This window comes from Anolis sagrei, chromosome 1 (genome assembly GCF_037176765.1).
Source record: "Anolis sagrei isolate rAnoSag1 chromosome 1, rAnoSag1.mat, whole genome shotgun sequence".
Lineage (NCBI taxonomy): Eukaryota > Metazoa > Chordata > Lepidosauria > Squamata > Dactyloidae > Anolis > Anolis sagrei.
In genome coordinates this window covers 9847656-9871290 of record NC_090021.1, presented here as the reverse complement: position 1 = coordinate 9871290, position 23635 = coordinate 9847656, and the positions used below count along the sequence as shown (strand labels likewise).

The 23635-nt window shown below is 42.4% G+C and overlaps 1 protein-coding gene and 1 long non-coding RNA gene across 2 annotated transcripts in view; both read left to right on the top strand.

Annotated features, from left to right (window-relative positions):
- Positions 1 to 7079, top strand: part of LOC132761619 (L-threonine 3-dehydrogenase, mitochondrial-like) — a 28478-nt gene extending 21399 nt beyond the window's left edge. The window contains exons 8-9 of the mRNA XM_060754651.2: positions 445 to 714; positions 2355 to 7079. Of these exons, the coding sequence (XP_060610634.1) occupies positions 445 to 714; positions 2355 to 2503 (419 nt within the window). The 3' untranslated portion in view covers positions 2504 to 7079. The remainder of the gene's footprint in view (positions 1 to 444; positions 715 to 2354) is intronic.
- Positions 7080 to 20406: 13327 nt separating this feature from the next.
- Positions 20407 to 22893, top strand: LOC137095868 (uncharacterized). Its single transcript, XR_010909016.1, has 2 exons — positions 20407 to 20454; positions 22725 to 22893. It is a non-coding gene; the product is annotated as an uncharacterized lncRNA (long non-coding RNA).
- The last annotated feature ends 742 nt before the right edge of the window (positions 22894 to 23635 follow it).

Below are 23635 nucleotides of genomic sequence, written 5' to 3'. Positions count from 1 at the left end.
CTGTCTGCAAGGATGTTGCTCAGAGGACACCCAGATGTTTTACCATCCTGTGGGAGGCTTCTCTCATTTCCATGCATGAGAAGCTGGAGCTGACACATGGGAGCTCACCCCACTTTCCAGATTTGAACCACCAACTTTTTGGTCATCAGTCCTGTCGGCACAAGGGTTTAACCCATTGTGCCACCGGGGGCTCCTTACCAACTTTGGTGGAAGTTGGACAGACTACAAATGCCCAAAGAACTGTTCTCTCTAAGAATCTCTAATTTTTTTTAGGACTACTTTGTCGTCAGTTTTTGATGGAATATATTAATCCACAAATGTTACAAACTCAAATGAGCAAAAAGGGAAGGGCTGACAATATAACTCATTCATCCACTACTATAGGAATGTTGCTGAAACATATTGTTGTGATGGGTAGTTACTTTAAACTTTCTATTCTTCCAGACTATGCAGTCCAGATCTTTCACGATGCCATAAAGACTGGCAAATTCAAGTGCAACCTTAAGCCAGACACCCGTCTGCCCATGATGTACATTGATGACTGCCTGAGGGCTACGCTGGAGATCATGGAAGCCCCCGCTGAGCAGCTGAGCATGAGGACTTACAACATCAGTGCCATGAGTTTTACTCCTGAGGAGTTGACTCAAGAAGTCCAGAAGCATATTCCAGAGCTTCAAGTTACCTATAATGTGGATGCAGTAAGACAGGCCATTGGTTAGTATCTGGTTTCAGTCTTTGACTCTGTGATTTGAGGCGGTAGTGACAGATTAAAATAGACTGGCTAAATAAATAAATAAATGAGATAAACAGATCCCTCCTGGGCCTTATGTCTGCACCTTAAACGTGAAAACATGAAAAGAGAATAGCCCAGAAGTAGGACTTTGAGAAGGATGAAACAATTTCTTCAGAGTCTTGGGATGTAGACATTGGATTTGTTTACACTGAAAGGCTGCTAAGGAACAAGCATCATAATTTTTAAAAAAATGTCCTGGGGTGTATGCTTTGCAATATTTAGACATCTCTTTAGTTCTTTGTGAACACCACAATCCTTGTTCAAAGCAGAGAACAGATGGTTTGCTCATGAGTAAGAGGAAGCTTTGCCTAGATCAGCTTTTGTTTCATCTGCTGCAACTAATGGTCATCATCTTCTCCTTGCCAAGTAAGAGGGGAAAGGATAAGAAATGATCCTCCACTTTCTTACTTATGAGTAAACTGCTTATTTCCAAGGAAACTGTTTACTTAAGCAGAAAGGAAAGCAGTAGAGAAGGAGAAATAAAAAATGGCGCTGATTCAAATTTGGGTTGAGGATAACAATATAATTTCAGTGCAGTTTATTTTCGTGTCAGGAGTGGCTTGAGAAACTACAAGTCGCATCTGGTGTGAAAGAATTAGCTGTCTGCAAGGACGTTGCCCAGGGGACACCCGGATTTTTTACCATCCTGTGGAAGGCTTCTCATGCCCCCGCATGAGAAGCTGAAGCTGACAAATGGGAGCTCACCCTGCTCCCTAGATTTGAACCTCTGACTTTTTTGTCAGCAGTTCTGCTGGCACAAGAGTTTAACCCATTGTGCTACTGGAGGCTCCTAGTGCAGTTTATTATAGGTACCCTATATACTTACTCATGTACTAGAAGTCTAGAAATGTAATCAAGAATCAACCCCAAATGTGAATACTTTGATTTGGACTACAAAAAGGAACCATCTGCTTCTCTGAGTAGAGTGGCAAAAAACACAAGCTTAGTCAAGATTTGGCATTAATCTGTCTGATTGTTGGTGTTTTAATTGCTCATATGTTTTAAATGTTTTTATAATTTGATGGGGTGTGTTTTATTGTTATGTCCATGTGACATTGTGCCAAATGAATGAAAATACATCCTGCATATTTGTGCCAAATGAATGAAAATACATCCTGCATATCGGATATTTACAAGATGATTCATCACAGGAGCAAAATTACAGTTGTGAAGTAGCAATGAAAATAATGTTATGGTTGGAGGTCACCCACAACATAAGGAACTGTATTAAGGGGTCGCAGCATTAGGAAGGTTGAGAACCACTGGCCTAGGATATATGTTCTGCTCATTACCTTCTGGCATTCTCTTAATAAGAAGGCAGGAGTTAGTGGTCAGTTTTCTCTCTCTCCCTATCTCCTCATTTTCTGCTGGAATTTGCTGGGTAATGGGGTTATGCTATTGGCCTACTTCCTCAGAAGAGATGGTGAACAGGTCACAGCAGCACTAAAAAGTGCTCTTGAAAACTAGGAGTGTTTGATGGAACCTTCTGCACACAGCACCTTCCATGGTGTCCATGACAAGTCCACTTATAACATAATCTGTTCTTTTCCCACTTCAATAGCTGACAGTTGGCCGATGATTTTTGATGACAGCAACGCTCGCCAGGATTGGGGATGGAAGCATGACTATGACCTGCCGGAACTGGTGAACACCATGTTCAATTTCCTTGGCTCTGTGAACTCTGTTCCTAGACTTGCCCAGCTCAACTGACCGCTCTCTTCGAGTGATTCGATGACAGGACTTGGGCATAATAATGGAGAATCCTTTGTCGGCTCCTGAAACCTGAAGTACTACACCTTTGGGATGCAATCTATAAGTATTTTGGGGCAGCTTATTGGACCTTCAGTTCACTTTTCTTCCTTTCTGTCAAGTTAGGTGAATGCAATCACACATGTACAAATGTCAGTGCTGACAAAGTCTTTAATATGAGTCTTTTGGGAAAAGCTATTCTTTCACAAGCCGCAACTTGTTTTCTTCAAAGGCCAGTTGCTCATATGGGGTGTGGTTACCTCTTATGCATTGGGCTCCCATGTCAGAGGGCTTTAGTTGCTTGCTGCATGATAATAAACGCAGACCTAGTTGTCATTCAAACTCTGAACTGGTTGGGTGAATGAAAGATAAGGGAAAGCCATGAAAGGGAAAGTTGCTAGGGGGAAAACATGCATCTTAATTTATCAACTGATCAGCTTTCTCTAAGAAATGTCATGGTACCTGAATCAGCATTTAAAGGAAGTACTCTAGAGTTGCAATCTGTTGTATCACATCACTCCAACCTTCTCAAACAACTTAGTTGATCCCCTGGGCTCTCTCAATGTGGCCCACAACATTAAGTGATATTAAATAATTTCTATTTCCACTGGAGCTAATAGTATTCACCCAGCCATCTCTCCTGGGAGAAAATGTGTTTAATATGTTTGTTACTCTCTATTACTTTTCAGGTAGTCTGGTTTGGGCTTACAGGTCAAATTTACTCAGTTCAAAGTGGTAGGAATTGCCCTCCTTTCTCCTCTCCTGATTTCTTGCAACATAAGCACAAAGTGGCTTTCAACTTGGTTGATTTTGTTCAGATTTGAGATTAACGCTAAACCCACCTGTATTTGCAGTCTTGATTGCGAGCGATGTGGTTTAAATTAGGTAAACCAAACGTCTGACTCCATATAAGTTTGCCTTTCATCAGGAGAAGGATAGTGCTCCTAGCATCATTCAGGAACCATCAACTCTGGTATCTTAGGCCAGTTTTGTAAGCTTGTTTTGGAGATGTTGCACTCTGCTTTTCAGCAAGGTGCCGGAAGGTGGTGATGGAAAAGTGTTGGATTCTGACCATTTGTCCTGTAGAGTTCCAGTTTTTTTTTTCCTGTGGAAAATCCAGTTGTGGTTCCTGTGTGTGTTTTTAATGTCAGTAAGAAGGCACAGGACATACATGTTTAGAAACTGAAAGTAGTGTTTGAACCATAGTTTTCCAGAAGGAGAGCAAATGGAGTGCAACATCCATTTGAAATCTTCAGCATTTCTATTTGATAAGATCTTTTCCTTTTTGGGTTTTTTAAACACTGACACATCAGGAAATGCTTTGCTTCCTGACAGTGGATAATTTCCTCATCTGTGTTGTTTGCCATGGAAGAGTAAACCTCTTTGTGTCAGTGAACAAGTTATTGCAGATGAGGAGCTAAAAGAAAGTATGTTGTATTTGGCTTTGCTCCCTCCCATAAATCCTTATCCAGACTTGCATAAAAAGAGCAGCTTCTTCCTTACTTCACCCTTCTGTATGACAGTTGACCCTCCATATTTGTTGATTAGACTTTTGTAGATACTCAAGGATATCATTGAAATATTCTCCCTAGGAATCCCTAGGTCCCCCGGTGGGATTTATAGTCCCCTTCTGGTGGAAATTGATTATACACCTTGAATTTCCTAGAGAGATATTCTCAACTGAGGAAAAAAAATGTAGAAGGCTTTCATGACTGGAATCATTGGGTTGCTGTGAGTCTTGCAGGCTGTATGGCTATGTTCCAGAAGCATTCTCTCCTGACATTTCACTTACATCTATGGCATGCATTCTCAGAGGTTGTGAGATCTGTTGGAAACTAGAAAAAGAGTTTATATATCCATGGATTGTCCAAGGTGGGAGAATGAACTCTTTTCTGTTTGAAGTAGGTGTGATTGTTTCAATGGGCCACCTTGATTAGCATTTAATGGCCTAGCAGTTTGAAGGTGGCGCTTCTTACTGCCTGAGAGAATCCTTTGTTGAGAGTTGATTAGCTGGCCCTGATTGTTTCATGCCTGGAATTCCCTTTTTTTGGATGGTGTTCTTTATTTGCTGTTATAATAAAATCATAACAGATATATAAACTCCATTTCCCTAATTTCCAACAGACTTCACAACCTCTGAGGATGCCTGCCAGAGGTGCAAGCGAAAAATACTTCTGGAACATGGCCATATAGCCCCAAAAACTCACAACAACCCAGAGGAAAATTTCTGTATGAAATGTCTTACCACTATTCAGTGTTTCCTTTTTCATGCAATGTTTGCCACAGTGTCCCACCAGAAAAAAACCCTTATTTTTCATTTCTCTGTGCACAACATTCCTCAAATACCTTAAAACTCAGGGTTCTGGTTTGATCTGGGAGACGGAGGAGCATCCTGTCTTTATATTTACAAACAGTGCTAAGCAATTCTTGCCCTCATTCTCTCCCTGTTATTTAAATACTTGAATGTTATTTTTAGGTTTGTTCTGTTCTGGTTCACTGTTACAAGGAAAGATGGCTAGAAGCCCTCAATCAGTTTTGGAAGTGATATGGGGCAACTGGAGAGGGTTCTTGTTGGTTTCCGCTTGAGCCCCAATGGGAAGCATTGCAATATAATAGCCTGGACCTTTTCTTGTAGGATTCCTCTTACAACTTTGGTTTCCTTTTGAAAGTTGCTTAAAGATCTGTTGCTGTTTTATGCAAGCTCTTCCTTCTTGACCTTCCATTATTTTTCATGGTTACTTAGCCTGGCATACTTCTCAAGTACTTAAGCAGAAATGCAATACTGTGACTGCTTAGATTCAACGCATGTTGTGTTTCTATATTTAAAGTTCTGAGAAAGACTGGGCACATCTGGTGACTGCTATCGTCACTAAACAGTCCAAATGATCAAGTTTGGCCCAATGTGTCTCCATAGCTCATCTCAGTATAGATAATCTTTTCAATTTTCAGCATGATTCCATGTTTCTAATAAGGCAAATCATTTGCCCTGAAGACCCTTTAGGGTAGTGGTTCTCAACCTGTGGGTCCCCAGATGTTTGGGCCTTCAACTCCAAGAAATCCTAACAGTTGGTAAACTGGCTGGGATTTCTGGGAGTTGTAGGCCAAAGAACCTGGGGACCCACAGGTTGAGAACCACTGCTCTAGGGAACATGGGAGGGCAAATCTGCCACAATTTACCCCCTGCCCAGTCATTTCAGGGCAAGGAAGAGAGTGTTTTCAAAAACAGGATGGGACTTTGAGAAGTCTAGAAGAGAAAATAGTTTCAAGAAATCACTTCTTGTTGTAAAAACAAGCCTTTTCTAAGCCTATAATGTCCTGGGGTGATGCATCTAGTGATGGCATGGGCAAACCTTTTTGCCTTGGGGCCGCATTGAGGACCTAGCTGGAAGAGCTGGGCCAGGAGAGAGGGGATCCGTTCACACACTGGGCAGAACAGGCCCATGAGGGCCAGGGCTGGGCCATCCTTAAGTTGTCCTCCCAGCTGCTTGCCCCATCCTTATGCCAGGAGGACTGGTGGCCCTGATCCTCCCCCTTGATCTACCTCCCCGATCCTCAGGTTGTCCTCTTTGCATTATAGAAGGAGGAGAGCAAGACAGGCGGTAGCTGAGAGGGCTCTTAGCCACCACGTGCCTTCCTTGAGCTGTCCTCCCAGCATAAGGATGGGGCCAATCTCACCGTCCTTATGCCAGGAGGAGGACGAGGCACGCGATGGCTGAGAGCGCTCCAGAGGGCTCTCAGCTGCTGCGTGTATTCCTCCCCATCTTTTTGGCATAAGGACATGGTGGGCCGCTGTGCCCTTATGCCAAAAACACAGGAAAACTAGGAGGGCTTGAGGGAAGTGCCCAGGGGGCAGCATCCACCCACCCACCCCCAGGCCATAGTTTGTCCATGCCTGATCTAGTCATTTGGATGCAATGTTTTAGTTTTTATCAATCAGAAGAACCTTGGTGGCCATAAAAACAGCATTTGTGTTGCTTTTGGGCTGGACTTTCCCACATAATGATCACTCCTGTGTTGACAACAGTAATGTGAAACACTGTCTTTCTGAGTCTTAGCTGTGTTCATTGAGTTTTATTTTAAAGTGCACCCCTCCGCTGCATAGAATCCATAAAGAACTATGCTGGAAACAAAAATATATATCAACTGTGTTATGCTACGAAGATGGGAAATGACTAGAGAAATACGGATTTGAGAGATGTGATTTGGTTGTGGTTTCAGTTTCTGTTCCAACTAGAAGAGCTTTATTGAATGTGCATGTTCATTTGGATATTTCCTTTGCAATGCCAATCCACTTCTGTTTACTGGTTTAAGAACAATCAGATCTTAGGTGTTCTCTCCCCCTCACAAACTTAAATGGAGCTTCCAATTTGTTGATGCTGGTTTCCTGTTAAGAATAAAAGAATGCCTCTACTGTTAAGCTTTAGCTATGTAAAAGAGACATAAAAGAGATTTTGAGATTTTGTTTTCTCCTGTCCATCTGTTAGGTCTCTAAACTGTAAGTTTCCAATAGCTATTTGAATAAAATCCTAAATACAAATGACCGTATTACTCTTATTTGTCTGCCTTATGAGCACTGATTAGTTATGTGGGGAAAAAGTAGTCCGTTTCAAAGAATTTCTGTGTGTTGCTCTGTGTTTTCAAGTCACTTCTAATTTCAGAAAGACTACCGGAAATACTTATTAGAACCAGACATCCTGAGGAGTGAGGTTGAATGGGCCTTAAGAAGCATTGCTAACAACAAGGCAGCAGGAGATGATGGGATCCCAGCTGAACTGTTTAAAATCTTAAAAGATGATGGTGTCAAGGTGATGCATGCCATTTGCCAGCAAATATGGAAAACACAAGAATGGCCATCAGACTGGAAAAAATCAACTTATATCCCCATACCAAAAAAGGGAAATGCGAAAGACTGCTCAAACTTCCGTACAGTGGCCCTTATTTCTCATGCCAGTAAGGTAATGCTCAAGATCCTGCAAGGAAGACTCCAGCAATACATGGAGCGAGAGTTGCCAGATGTTCAAGCTGGGTTTAGAAAAGGCAGAGGAACGAGAGACCAGATTGCCAATATCCGCTGGATAATGGAGAAAGGCAGGGAGTTTCAGAAAAACATCTACTTCTGCTTCATTGACTACTCTAAAGCCTTTGACTGTGTGGATCATAATAAATTGTGGCAAGTTCTTGGTGGGATGGGCATCCCAAGCCCCCTTGTCCCTCTCCTGAGGAATCTGTACAAGGACCAACTCGCAACAGTAAGGACTGACCACGGAACAACAGACTGGTTCAAGATTGGGAAAGGCGTACGGCAAGGCTGCATCCTCTCACCCAACCTTTTTAACTTGTATGCAGAACACATCATGCGATGTGCGGGGCTGGATGAATGCAAAGCTGGGGTGAAAATTGCTGGAAGAAACATTAACAACCTCAGATATGCAGATGACACCACTCTGATGGCCGAAAGCGAGGAGGAGCTGAGGAGCCTTCTAATCAAGGTGAAAGAAGAAAGCGCAAAAGCCGGGTTGCAGCTAAACGTCAAAAAACCCAAGATTATGGCAACAAGAATGATTGACAACTGGAAAATAGAGGGAGAAACCGTGGAGGCCGTGACAGACTTTGTATTTCTAGGTGCAAAGATTACTGCAGATGCAGACTGTGGCCAGGAAATCAGAAGACGCTTACTTCTTGGGAGGAGAGCAATGTCCAGTCTCGATAAAATAGTGAAGAGTAGAGACATCAGACTGGCAACAAAGATCCGCCTAGTCAAAGCCATGGTATTCCCTGTAGTAACCTACGGATGTGAGAGCAGGACCTTAGGGAAGGCTGAGCGAAGGAAGATCGATGCTTTTGAGCTGTGGTGCTGGAGGAAAGTGCTGAGAGTGCCTTGGACTGCGAGAAGATCCAACCAGTCCATCCTCCAGGAAATAAAGCCCGACTGCTCACTGGAGGGAAAGATACTAGAGACAAAGTTGAAGTACTTTGGCCACATCATGAGGAGACAGGAAAGCCTAGAGAAGACAATTATGCTGGGGAAAGTGGAAGGCAAAAGGAAGAGGGGCCGACCAAGGGCAAGATGGATGGATGGCATCCTTGAAGTGACTGGACTGACCTTGAAGGAGTTGGGGGTGGTGACGGCCGACAGGGAGCTCTGGCGTAGGCTGGTCCATGAGGTCACGAAGAGTCGGAGACGACTGAACGAATGAACAACAACAACACCGGAAATACTTAGATATGAGTCTAGGAATTTCAATCAGAAAATTGACCCCCCTCCCCCCAAATCTGGGTCATCTTACTCATAGGTCAATGAGAATATTGTGTCTTGATTTACATTTGAATAGAATTGCAAAAAATGAGTGTTTAATCCATTTTGAGGAAGTTGAAAAGAAGCATAACTCAATTCCTGACACTTTCCCCTCTGTAGAATGATCCTTGACTTGTCCACATCTAAAGTCCACAATTTTGGTCCAAAACCCTCCCCTAAACAGATACACGAGGTAGGCTGATACACACATGTACATGGCATCATACAGTTTTCTTGACAAAATTTGTTCAGATGTTTGCATTGCCTTCCTCTATAGCTGGGAGCGCGAGACAATGGCTGAGTGGGGCTTTTAACCCTGGTCTCCAATATCCTGGACCACTGCTCAAGCCACCACACTAGTATACTTTATGTTGGCATAAATCTGGTGTCACCAAAATATTGGACTAACAAAGGGATAATCCACTGTAAAACTGGTAAAGTAGATTCCACGGTATAACAATCTAAAGCACAAACTAAAGCACAAACAAACCAAAACTAATTGAAACATTAAAAGGATCTGATCTGCTAAATCCAAATCATAATGAATAGAACAAAAACAAAGAAACTATACACCATTCTACCATTATAGATCCAGGTAGGAATTTCTGTAACTATTGACATAAATTGTCACATTGTTTGTTTTCCTATTCCTCAAAAACTCATAAATTGTTTCCAGTCTTTCAATAAGTATTCAATTGCTTTGTCTTCCAAAATCCATCTCAGTCTGGCAATCTCAGCTAGTTTGACCACCCTAATAACCCATTCATCTGTCACCTGTGTTTCTAAGGTGGCAGTGTTCCTTCCTGAGGAAGACATAATGGTATGGGTGTAGCATATTCTGATTCCGGTAAGGACTTCAACAAGGTCCCCCATGATATTTTTGCAAACAAGCTAGCAAAATGTAGACATACAATACTATTGTTTGGTAGGTTTGTAAATGGCAGTTCAGCTGTCCTGGACCCAAGGATATTCAACATCTTTATCAATAACCTGGATGATGGAATCGAAGATGTGCTTAAATTTACAGATGACAAATTGAGAGAGATAGCTAATACCACAGACGTCAAGATCAGAATCCAAAATGACCTTAACAGATTATAGAGATGGATCGAACTTGCAAAATGAAGTTCAACAGGGAGAGATGCACAGTACTATGCTTAGGCAATAAAATGAAATGCATAGATATAGGATGGGTGATGCCTTGAAAATAGTACACATAAAAGGGAGGCAGGAGTATTAGACCACAAGCTAGATGAGTTAGTAGTGTGTTTCAGCAGCTCAAAAAGCCAATGTGATTCTAGGCTTCATTAACACGAAGATGGTGTCCAGAGTTGTAGGCCAAAACACCTGAGGACCCACAGGTTGAGAAACACTGTTCTAGATCAAGGGAATTAACAGTACTGTGATTTCATCAGACTTCACTTGAAATACTATGTCCAGTTCTGGGCAACGCAATTCAAGAAGGATAATCACAAACTGAAACGTATTCACAAGGGAGCAATCAAAATGATAGCAACTATGGAAACCAAGACCTGCATTAGGAAGCCCAGTATTTTGTCTGGAAAGGAGTGACAATCTCACATTATAGGAAAAGATTCCACTTAGAACAGAAACTTCCAGATGACCAGGTCTGTTCAACAGTGAAATATGCTGTTGCTTGAAGTGTGGTTATTAAACAGAGGCTGGATGGCCATCTGTCAGGAATATTTAATTGTCTTCCTGCATGGCAGAATGGGGTTGGACTGGATGGCCTTTGGGATGCCTTCCAGTCTTCATTGGCATTTGGAAAGGCATTGTTGCAACTCAGGATAGATTCACCTTGCTCAAGACACCACCATACACCAAGGCTGTAGGTTTTGTAGTTTATTGAGGAAAAATCAAAATAAAAAAATAGAAGTAACGTTGCAAAAGTTCAATAGCCAAAACAGAGTCTTAAATGCAAAGGCAAAGTTTCCAAGATCCAAAGGCAAATAACATGAAACATAATCCTTTAGCATTGGTTACACAAGAATCCATGGCAGCATAACAAGGTCCCCAAAATCAAGATCAAAACCAAAGTCCCAAAGAGCTAGAAGCTTTCCCCATAAGCCGAGGTAATTTCAGAGAAGTTAACAGGGTGTAAGCAACATTGCACTGACAAAGGATAGACTTCAATCGGATCGATAAATATGTTTCCCTAGCATGAAAGCATTACGTTGACCTCGAACTTCACGTTTGTTGGCAAGCCGCGCACTTCGGCGAACCCTTAATTGCAAATGGTCCTCCCTAATCAAATCTCCACCATCTTCAAGGCCGGATAACTCATTATCCTGGGACTGGTCACCCTGGGAACCAAGAGGCACTGAACTCCCAGATGGAGCCAACTTTTCCACCTGCAGCTGTGAAGTTTCACTATATTTAAAACAACATTCCTTTCCCTGGGAAACAGAAATGCCATCTCTTCTTCAGAATCAACACTGTCTACCTCAATCACAGGGACAGGTTCAGAAATCTGTAACCCGTCATCTTCCTCGTCCTGAGGAAACTCAGGCTCAGAAAGCTCAGGCTCAAAGTGAGCCACAACAGGCATAGTATCCCCTTAAGGGACTGGCTTTCCTGTACACTTTATTTATTTATTTATAGTATTTATATCCTGCCCTTCTCACCCCGTGGGGGACTCAGGATGGATTACAATGTACATATACCTGGCAAACATTCAATGCCGTAGACACACAACATATATAGACAGACACAGAGGCAATTTAACATTCCAGCTTTTTCTGGCCACCATGGGAGCTGTCACTTCACCAACCATTTGCGACACTGATGAAGTATTTCCTCATTCTTTGCATGCTGGAGATTTTTATGGCCTTGTAAATTAGTTAAATTGCCTCCCCACAAAAGCAGTACCTAAATTTCCTACTTGACAGATGCAACTCTCTTTCGGGCTGCAAAGGTTGAGAGCAAGCTATGTAATTTTGTCGGAAGCTCACTCTGACCTGGGCTGGCTTCAAAATCATGACCTTTTGGTCAGTAGTGATCTTAATGCAGCTGACTCCCAGCCAGCTGCACCACAGTCCCAATCTAATTTTGATTTAAAGGGAGGAGAAGAGTTACAATTGTTAGGGAAAATTTGTTCCGGGCATGGCTGGAGGAGCCAGACATACAGCAGGTATCAGGTTTCAAGACAGTTTACTATTTGCGAAGAGTGGTGACAGTCCAACTCAAGTTGGTAAGAAACTGTTACACTCGAACCAAATGTGGACCCAATTTACACCATTGCTACAGACATGCGGAGTTTAACTCATGATTCATACATATTTCCTAACTTTCTGATTTGAGCAAGCTGTTGTACAACAAGTGTCACAATTAGAGGAGTTATGCAGAGTTCAAATGCAAAGGTCAGCAAGTTATACAGAGTTCAAGTAGAAATTTTTCCACTGCAGATTCAGCTCCTGCACATCCATTTAAAAATCCCTCTACTAAAGGGGAAGCATGGGCCCTTGTCTATCCAAAATCATCTGTTTCAGTCACAAGTTTAGGTGGACTGGTGTCAGGTCAGTCTGCTTTTAGAAGTGTTGGATTGAGTTCCAAATCCAAACTGGATGTTGCTATAAGTCATCATCACACTACCTCTGAGGATGCTTGCCATAGATGCAGGTGAAACATCAGGAGATAATGCCTCTTGAACAGTGTTTCTCAACCTGGGGGTCAGGACCCCTAGGGAGGTCATGAGCAGGTGTCAAAGGGGTCGCCAAAGACCATAAAAAAACAATGTATTTTCTTTTGGTCATGGGGGTTCTGTGTGGGAAGTTTGGCCCAATTCTATCGTTGGTGGGGTTCAGATTGCTCTTTGATTGTAGGTGAACTATAATTCCCAGCAACAACAACTCCCAAGAGACAAGGTCTTTTTCCCGAAACTCCACCAGTGTTCATATTTGGGCATATTGAATATTCGTGCCAAGTTTGGTCCAGATCTATCATTTTTTGAGTCCACAGTGCTCTCTGCATGTAGGTGAACTACAACTCCAAAACTGAAGGACAATGCCCACCAAATCCTTCCAGTATTTTCTGTTGGTCTTAGGAGTTCTGTGTGCCAAGTTTGGTTCCATTCCATCATTGGTAGAGTTCAGAATGCACTTTGATTGTAGGTGAACTATAAATCCCAGCAACTACAACTTCCAAATGACAAAATCAATCCCCCATCCAACTCCACCAGTATTCAAATTTGGGCGTATTGTGTATTTGTGCCAGAGTAGTTTGACATATTCATTCTCTGTAACTTTTTCCTGCATATCAGGTATTTACATTACAATTCATAACAGGAGCAAGATTACAGTTGTGAAATAGCAACAAAAATAATGTTATGGTTGGGGGTCACCACAACATGAGGAACTGTATTAAGGGGTTGCGGCATTAGGAAGGTTGAGAAACACTGCTCTAGAACATGGCCATATAGCTCACAACAACCCATCATCACACTGTTTGAATGCACAGCATAGACTTCTTTCAAAGACAAGCTGTTGCCATGGAGAAGTTGTCAACAGTGACTGTTGGAATGGTTTTCTTTGCTCAGAATTCCAGCATTACAGTTATTTTCACATTTTAGGAGAACATCTGCATTCAGAGCTTTGAAGCAACCAGAGTTTTAAAATTTTCTAGTAAGTTGTTATTCTGTTTTCTGACACAACAGGCCCTCCACATCCAGGGATTCATCTAACCATGGATTCAAAAATACACAATACACAAGCCAACTAGCATAGTATCTAATGTATTTGTGAGGATGGAGAGCGAATCGAGGATGGAGAGAGACCGAGGATCTGTGAAATGGTGGGAATCTAAACATAATGCTTGGTGCATATCCATGTTCCTATTTACGAATCTTCAGTCTTCTCACTCCAGCCTTACAAATTCAGTATGTACTACATTATTTTATCTAATAGGACCTGATCATCCAAAAATTTAGGTATCTGTGGAAAGTTGTGGAATCTAACTGCCGTGGGTAGAAAGGCCCACTGTAGACAAAACCCTTTGCAGGCAAGACTAACTTTGGCACAAGCTTGTGTAGGCAATTTCTCACCCCTGCTTCATTCTCCTGTTGATGTAAAATAAGATTTAAAGATTCAACTGTATGGTGATTTGTTTTATTGAACCTGATGAACTCTATCTTGGCAATAACAGATACCTCCCCGTGGCATGTGTTGTTTGCCGATCTCTGCCATTTGTGGTATGCTAGAAGTGGTGTAATTCATGTCCAGGGCCAACAACATACAGTGTCAGACCCTGAGAACATCCTCATAAGCAACAAACATGCTCTTGATACAGACCTCAGATAAGGATTGCCTGCATAACACTAGCTCTATAAAATATGATGCTTGGAACAATCTGTCTTGATCAGTGCTGTGAGTAGGTTTGATTGAAATCAGTAGATACATCAGGCAAGGGCAAACTTCAGCCTTCTAGGTGTTTTGGACTTCAACTACCACAATTCCTTTTTTTTAAAATAATCTTTATTGAGTAGGTTGTGTAGGGAGGGGTACATTGTTTGTGAAACTTACTTTGCAATATACTAAAATCACACAAAAGAAAGACAAGGAAAGAAGAAAAGAAAAAAAAGAAGAAAAGAAAGTGTGTTGAGATGTAGGTTTCTAATATGTGATCTTTCCGTTGACCCCTAGTGTCTATTTATCTTCCTCCTTCTGTGACAATACTTCTCTCTCGAAGCCTTGTAATTGGTGTGCATTGAGGAAACAATAGGCAGTTAGGAATTGTGGAAGTTGAAGTCCAAAGCACTTGGAGGGCCGAACTTTGCCCATGCCTGATATAGATCATTTGGCTAAAGTTATGGTTTGTTGTCTGTTTGCCTTCCTGCTCAGGTTCAGGCCCCATTCCAACTCTGTATCTCATCTGGGGGAGACTGTGCTGTCCCACGATGGGCCTGAAATAATGTCTGTTTACAGGACGTGCTTTCTGTATACCCAACAGGACGCCAGGGTGCCTCAGCTGAAGGGCCCTTTAGATTTCCCAACACAAAGTTCTATTGAGGCTCAAAATAAGTTCAACAAAGTTCTTTATTTGGGCTTAAATCTTCAAACAAATGAATTAAATGCTTTATAACCTTGGAAAACCTGTAGCTTCCTCAATCTGCCAACAAGGGCAAGCAACTGGTGGTAAACTGTTCCTTTCTTTCTTAGCGAAATCTTCTGACCCCAATTTGGGCAATCTTTCTTTACCTTGCTGGCGTGAGGCCCCTACTCCCGGCTCCAAGCTACTTTATGGATAGCCCGAGTGGTCCCTTACCAGACAAGGTTTCTGTAGATCTGCCAAGCTGAAAGGTGTCCTTTCGTTTCACTCCACGAAGGCTGTAGGAACTGTCTTGTTGCCCCAGCAAAGAGCTGTGGAACTTTTCCTTTACTCCCCCAGCAGAGCTGTGAGAAGTGAAGCCTTTGTGCAGGTGGGATAGAGAAACCCACACGTCCTGCTGTTAGGCTCCAAACAGTGAGACTGAACAAAAGTTGTCTCCAAAACCCTGGGGAAAGGGGCGGGTCTAAAGATTCTAATGATGGTTGCCAGGTTGCTGGCCCTATGGCTGCAACCTGGGGAAGCTACCTGATTGCAAAATGCATGGCTTAAATAAATTCATACAAAGTAGCAGTGCAAGAAAAGGAAATCCAAATCTCCTGGCACTACCGTGCCAGCAGAGACTGTAGGACTGATATTTCAGATCCAAACAAACAGGGGGACATATGGGTCCAGATATTGCTGAACTTCAAATCCCATTACTGCTAAATATTAAGGTACAAGGAATTAGCAGACATACTGGGTATTGTCGTTCAGCAATCTCAGAAAGGTGAAGGTCCCTAGACATCCCTTGAGACCTATGGTATACTTGTTTGTGCACTTGAAACTGGAAGCATATATTTCTCGTTTCCTATGGATATAAAGAATCCATAGACCTCTATCCCTGGACTAAACAGACATGTCGGAAACACAACAACTTGATATTTCATCTTTCCCCTGTTTAGTCAATGGAGAACAGCCTTTTATATGAGAGCATTTGCCAACTGCAGAGAGACTGGGATTGGTGAGTGTATTCCACTTTCAAATTTTAATGGGGAAGTTAATATAAATTTGCAGAAGGATTTGACAGTCATTTTTACTGGGGTGCCGTCCAGTGGTGTTGGAGTACAGCTTCCAGAATCCCCCAGCCAGCATAGTTTCCAATCTGAGAATTATTGTCACAACATCATAGAGCTGGAAAAGACCAGAAGGGCCATCCAATCCAACCCCATTGTGCCAGGAAGGAAAACACAACTTTAGCCAAGTTTCATGCAAAAGACACAGAAACAAGAGGGAAAAGTACACTGTAATCCGCCCTGCGAGGTGAGAAGGGCGGAATATAAAAGCTGTAAATAAATAAATAAACAAATACATACATACATACATACATACATACATAAATAGAAGGAATAGAAAAACTTCACTCTTATCAGCGGAGGCATAAACTTGCAGTGTTGCATACAAAATCAAACAGTGTAACAAACTTACATAGTCCTTCTAAGTAACACAGAATAAGGCTTCTTCATCTTCATTCAAATGAGAGAGCAAAACATAAACATTGAGTAAATAGCTATTCTACCATAGCAAAGAGCATCGCTGTTAGAGCATAGCAGCATTACAGCATATTGCTTCCCTTCATCAGAGTAGCGTATTGCTTCTCCAAACTGTATTCTAAAATCCACACAGTTATACCCCACCGGGTGTGGCCCAAACATGCTGGCTGACCTACATTACCAGCTGTACATAATAATTAACATCATAAGGTTTTTCTTTGACACACACTTGATCCTGCTACGACTTACTGTAACAAAGTCATCCCGAGATTCCCCAACATTCTCTGTTTGAATATGTAGAATTATAGAATCAGAGAGTTGGAAGAGACCTTGTGGGCCATCCAGTCCAATCCCTTGCCAAAAAACAGGAAGATCGCATTCAAATCACCCCCAACAGATGGCCATCCAGCCTCTGTTCAAAAGCCTCTAAAGAAGGAGTCTCCACCACACTCCAGGGAGAGTTCCACTGCTGAACAGCTCCAGCTCTCACAGTTGGGAAGTTCTTCCTCATGTTCAGGTGGAATCTCCTTTCCTGTAGTTTGAAGCGATTGTTCTGCGTTCTAGTCTCCAGGGCAGCAGAAAATGAGCTTGTTCCCTCCTCTCTATACCTTCCCCTCTTGATCCATGACCCTCATCATGTCTCCTCTCAGCCTTCTCTTCTTCAGGCCAGGCATGTAGCCAGGGGGCGAGCTTGAGGGGTTTCACCCCCCCCCCCAAATTCTCATGGTGGTCCACAATAAGGCCTTACTGGTATATTATTTAAACTGTTATGTTTATTCATATCATGATCTCATCAGCATGCTCAATATATCCCATATGCATGGGGGTATTGGGGTAACGATACAAAAGGTTTGCTAGGGTAGGCCCTCTTTCACTCAGACTCAGCCCCCCCCCCCGAATCAAACTCAGCTCCCCCTGAATCAAAATCCTGGCTACAGGCCTGCTTCAGGCTAAACATGCCCAGCTCTTTAAGCCACTCCTCATAGGGCTTGTTCTCCAGACCCTTGATCCTTTGAGTCACCCTTGTAGTTGAGAGTCAACATCTCTCTTCAATTGTGGTGCCCAGATTTGGACACAGCGTGATGCTAGGTGTGGTCTGACCAAGGCAGAATAGAGGGGGAGCATGGCTTCCAAAGAAGGAGAGTCTGCTACCTTAGGCAACTTGTCTCTTCCCCTCTCAACACAGTTTTTATGAAGTTCTTTCTAATGTTTGGGCGAACTCTCTTTTTTCTTTTTAAATCCATCACTTTGCATACTAGGTTCTGAAGCAGCAGAAAACAAGTACGCGCTATTATCTAATCCATAAAATAATTAAATATGACACTCATATCTCTTTTCTGTCTTCTTTCCTCTGAGCTAAACATAGCATTGGAGAGGTATGTGGAGAGAAAAGCAGAGAGATTCTTTCAAATGTCAGAGTCCCAAGCCAAATGAAGGTCATTCTGATTAGAAGCATTTTGATGGATAAGGGATGAAATATGATCTTCATTGGGTTGTTGTAGGTTTTTTCGGGCTGTATGGCCATGGTCTAGAGGCATTCTCTCCTGACGTTTCGCCTGCACCTATGGCAAGCATCCTCAGAGGTAGTGAGGTCTGTTGGAACTAGGAAAAAGGGTTTATATATCTGTGGAATGACCAGGGTGGGACAAAGGACTCTTGTCCGCTGGAGCTAGGTGTGAATGTTTCAACTGACCACCTTGATTAACATACAATGGGCTGACTGTGCCTGGAGCATACTTTTGTTGAGAGCCCATTATATGCTAATCAAGGTGGTCAGTTGAAACATTCACACCTAGCTCCAGCAGACAAGAGTCCTTTGTCTCACCCAGGTCATTCCACAAATATATAAACCCTTTTTCCTAGTTCCAACAGATCTCACTACCACTGAGGATGCTTGCCATAGGTGCAGGCGAAACGTCAGGAGAGAATGCCTCTAACCCATGGCCATACAGCCTGAAAAAACCTACAACAACCCAGTGATTCCGGCCATGAAAGCCTTTGACAATACATGGTCTTCATTTCTCTCTTCTAACTTTTGCTCCTGTCTTTTTCTAGTCAACTACTTGAAAAAATGGAAAGTGTGGTAAGTAGAAAACACTGTTGAGATGCTTCAGGAAGGCTTATGAAATTCTGTGCTGCTTACTCTTCTTGTGCGTAGATGACGGCAGGAAATTTCTAGACCCCAAATTTCAATCCTCTTGGGAATTTAAAGTAGCATTCCCAGTAAATCCACTATTTCTGATGTATAAGAAGGTGTACAATACCACTTTATACAACTGTTTTGTTAAACCACCCAATGACTACCAGATACTCTACAGACACAGAATCCTAGAGTTGGAAGAGACCCCAAAGGCCATCCAGTCCAACCCTCTCCTGCCAGGCAGGAAGACACAACCAAAGGACTCCCGAACAATGACCACCAGTCTCTCCGTAGAAATCCCCAGTGAAGGAGATTCCATCACACTCCAAGGCAGGATATTCCACCATCAAACACTTCTTACTATCAGGAGGTTCCTCCTAATGTTTACGTGGCATCTCTTCCAGTGGGGTTAATATTTATTCCCTGCCCTGTGTCAGGTTGATCCAAAATGCATTAGAACAGTGTTTCTCAACCTGGGGGTCAGGACCCCTGTGGGGGTCGCAAGGGGGGTATCAAAGGGGTCGCCAAAGACCATCATAAAACACAATATTTTTGGTTGGTAATGGGGGTTCTGTGTGGGAATTTTGGCCCAATTCTATCATTGGTGGGGTTCAGAATGCTCTTTATTTGTAGGTGAACTATACATCCCAGCAACTACAACTCCCAACTGTCAAGGTCTATTTTCCACAAACTCCACCAGTGTTCATATTTGGGCATATTGAGCATTTGTGCCAAGTTTGGTCCAGATCCATCATTGTTTGAGTCCACAGTGTTCTCTGGATGTAGGTGAACTACAACTCCAAAATTCAAGGTCAATGCCCACCAAATCCATTATTTTCTGTTGGTCATGGGAGTTCTGTGTATCAAGTTTGGCCCAATTCTTTCATTAGTGGAGTTCGGAATGCTCTCTGATTGTAGATTAACTATAAATCCTTGAAAAATACAATTCACAAATAAGAAAATCAATCCCCCAACCCCACCAGTATTCAAATTTGGGTGTATCGGGTATTTGTGCCAAATTTGGTCCAGTGAATGAAAACATATCCTGCATATCAGATATTTACATTACGATTCATAACAGTAGCAAATTTACAGTTATGAAGTAGCAACAAAAATAGTGTTATGGTTGGGGGTCACCACAACATGAGGAACTGGATTAAGGGGTCGCGGCATTAGGAAGGTTGAGAAACACTGCATTAGAGGTACAGGACACTTATCGTTAAATCCTGTGGAATCTACCCCTTAAGTTTAAAGTGGCTGCTATTTGGTAATTGCTTCCTTGTGCAGGGTTCTGCAAAAATTAATGGTGCATAGTGATTTAGAAAGGAATAGAACAGAATAGAATCCTAGAGTTGGAAGAGACCTTGTGGGTCATCCAGTCCAACCCCCTGCCAAGAAGCAGGAAAATAGAATTCAAAGCACCCCCAACAGATGGCCATCCATCTGTTTCAAAACCTCCAAAGAAGGAGTCTCCACCACACTCTGGGGCAGAGAGTTCCACTGCTGAACAGCTCTCTCACACAATTAGAACGTTCTTCCTCATCTTCAGGTGGACTCTCCTTCCTTGTAGTTTGAAGCCATTGTTCTGTGTTCTAGTTTCCAGGGCAGCAGAAAACAAGCTTTCTCCCTCCTCCCTATTACTTCTCCTCATACACGGCCCTCATCATGTCTCCTCTCAGCCTTCTCTTCTGTAGGCGAAACATGTCCCAAGCTCTTTAAGCCTCTCCTCATAGGGCTTGTTCTCCAGACCCTTGATCTTTTTAGTTGCCCTCCTCTGGACACATTCCAGAGAAGGAATTTATCCTTGTGTGTAAAATATTTCTCTAATTTCTAGCTGCTGGAATACGCTCATCAGAAAATGAAACCTCCTGAGCTAGATTTTCAGGTGAGCAGATGCTTCTAAACTGGGATTGTCAGGTGTCTTTTCTTTTAAGGGATGTGCCTTATTTGGAAACCAGTAAGCATATTCCTTATAGGAGTGGTGGATGCCAATCTTAGATCCAGTGTAGTGCAGTGGTTTGAGTGTTGGGCTATGACTTTAGAGACCAAGGTTTGAATCATTGCTCAGTTACAGAAACCAATGACTTCATCACATTAACCAGCTATTCCACTATATTGTAGATAATAGATACATGCCAGTTTGAGCATCTTCTTGTTTTGAATGCAATTGTGCAATTTTAGCAATAAAATAAAAAGTCAGAGATATGTATAAGATAAAAGGAGAACAGGTACCTTGGGCATAGTAAGTAGTGCTCCCACCTTCTGGTATTGCTTTACTGCCGATATGCCAGCACAGAAGTGGAAGAGAGCCATTGCACTAAGTCAGGGGATGGAAAGTAGGAAGATATGGCTCTATTGAAGGGTTTTACTGATTAATAGCTAGGGATGGGAGAATCACAGTGAAGAGGCAACTCAGTAGTGGGATGCACACAGCATTGGGTAAGAGGAGGCAATACTGCATTGCCAGCCTCATGTGATTAAGTCCCCATGGAGTTACCTTAGAAAATGCCATATTACCAGCCTCATGTGATAAAGCTTTCATTGAGGTATCTGTGAAAATGCAGATTGCTGGCTTCATGTGATGAAACCCCCATAGAGTTACCTTAGAGTGTGCCAAATTGCAGGCCTCATGTGATAAAGTCTTCATGGAAGTTACATGTGAAAATGCGGATTGCTGGCTTCATGTAATAAAATCCCCATGTAGTTACCTTAGAGTGTGCCAAATTACAGGCCTTGTGTGATAAGGTCTTCATGGAGTTACCTTAATGCCAGATTGACAGCCTTGTGTGATAAAATCCCTATGGGGTTATCTTAATGCCAGATTTCCAGTCTCGTGTGATAAAGTCTTCATGGAGTTACCTGTGAAAATGCAGATTGCTGGCTTCATGTGATAAAATCTCCATGTAGTTACCTTAGAATGTGCCAAATTACAGGCCTTGTGTGATAAAATCCCTATGGGGTTACCTTAATGCCAGATTTCCAGTCTTGTGTGATAAAGTCTTCATGGAGTTAGCTTAATGCCAGATTGCCAGCCTCGTGTGATAAAGTCTTCATGGAGTTACCTGTGAAAATGCAGATTGCTGGCTTCATGTAATAAAATCCCCCTGTAGTTACCTTAGAGTGTGCCAAATTACAGGTCTCGTGTGATAAAGTCTTCGTGGAGTTATCTTAATGCCAGATTGTCAGCTTTCTGTGATAAAATCCCTATGGGGTTACCTTAATGCCAGATTGCCAGCCTCGTGTGATAAAGTCTTCATGGAGTTACCCGTGAAAATGCGGATTGCTGGCTTCATGTGATAAAATCCCCATGAAGTTACCTTAGAGTGTGCCAAATTGCAGGCCTCATGTGATAAAGTCTTCATGGATTTAGCTTAATGCCAGATTGCCAGCCTCATGTGATAAAGTCTTCATGGAGTTACCTGTGAAAATGCAGATTGCTGGCTTCATGTGATAAAATCCCCATGTAGTTACCTTAAACTGTGTCAAATTGCCAGCCTCGTGTGATAAAGCCCCATGAAGTTACCTTAATGCCAGATTGCCAGCCTCGTGTGATAAAGTCTTCATGGAGTTACCTGTGAAAATACAGATTGCTGACTTCATGTGATAAAATCCTCATGTATTTACCTTAAACTGTGCCAAATTGCCAGCCTCATGTGACAAAGCACCATGGAGTTACCTTAATGCCAGATTGCCAGCCTCGTATGATAAAGTCTTCATGGAGTTACCTGCGAAAAGGCAGATTGCTGGCTTCATGTGATAAAATCCCCATGTAGTTACCTTAAACTGTGTCAAATTGCCAGCCTCGTGTGATAAAGCCCCATGAAGTTACCTTAATGCCAGATTGCCAGCCTCGTGTGATAAAGTCTTCATGGAGTTATCTGTGAAAATGCGGATTGCTGGCTTCATGTGACAAAATCCCCATGTAGTTACCTTAAACTGTGCCAAATTGCCGGCCTCGTGTGATAAAGTCCTTTTGGAGTTACTATAGACAAAGTCTCACAGAGAGGCAAAGGCAAAACCTTTCTGGGCATTTTGGCTTCAATACACAACTGGAATATCATCGTGGAGGAGAAACAAAAAAGAAACCCTATTAGAAAGACAATACGAAGTATGATTAATTGCAGAAATTGAGATTTGCACTGTTTTCCTTTCCAGAACAAGAAAGATTCTGAGCTCAAGACCAAAGCAATGGAACAAACAGAGGCACAAGAGAGTGGAGACATCCAAGTAAACATTGGTCCCTAAAGCCTCTCAAGAGTTTATATTCTGTAAGAATAAAGAGGGAAATTCCCAAAGAAGGTCTTCAGTGCTGTTTCAAACAAAACATTAATTTATCCATTTATATTTTATTCATTCATTTATTTATTTGCTGTATTTATATACCGCCTTTCTTACCCCTGAAGGGAACTCAAGGTGGTTTACAACATGCTAATGGCAAAAATTCAAAACCAGCATACAGTACACAAAGAAATCATAATAACTGATTACTACATATTACTATGAACTAAACACCAATTAGAACCATTTAACATAAGACATACTTAAAATGTAAACATTCAGGCAAGCATAACATCATCCTAGTATAAACATTAAAATACAATGATCCAGAAATCATATACCATAGCCATTCCAGATTGTCATGGCACATGTTCCTTAATTTATTTATTAGCCAAAGGCTTGATCCCACATCTTTCTTCTCTTTCTAAAGGCCAGGAGGGAGGGCGCTGATCTAATTTTGCTGGGGAGGGAGTTCCAGAGTGGAGGAGCCACCACTGAGAAGGCCCTGTCTCTGTTCCCGGCAACCACACTTGCGTCGGAGGCAGGACTGAGAGCAGGACCTCCCCAGATGATCTTAACCTCCATGATGGTTCATAGAGGGAGATACGTTCGGACAGGTAAGCTAGCAGATAGCAGTCGATAGCAGACTGGCATAACGGGGGTTGTGTACCTTGCTCCAGTGAGCAGTCTGGCTGCTGCCCATTGGACCAATTGAAACTTCTGAACAAGCTTCAAAGGGAACCCATGTAGAGCGCATTGCAGTAGTCTATTCAGGATGTAACCAGAGT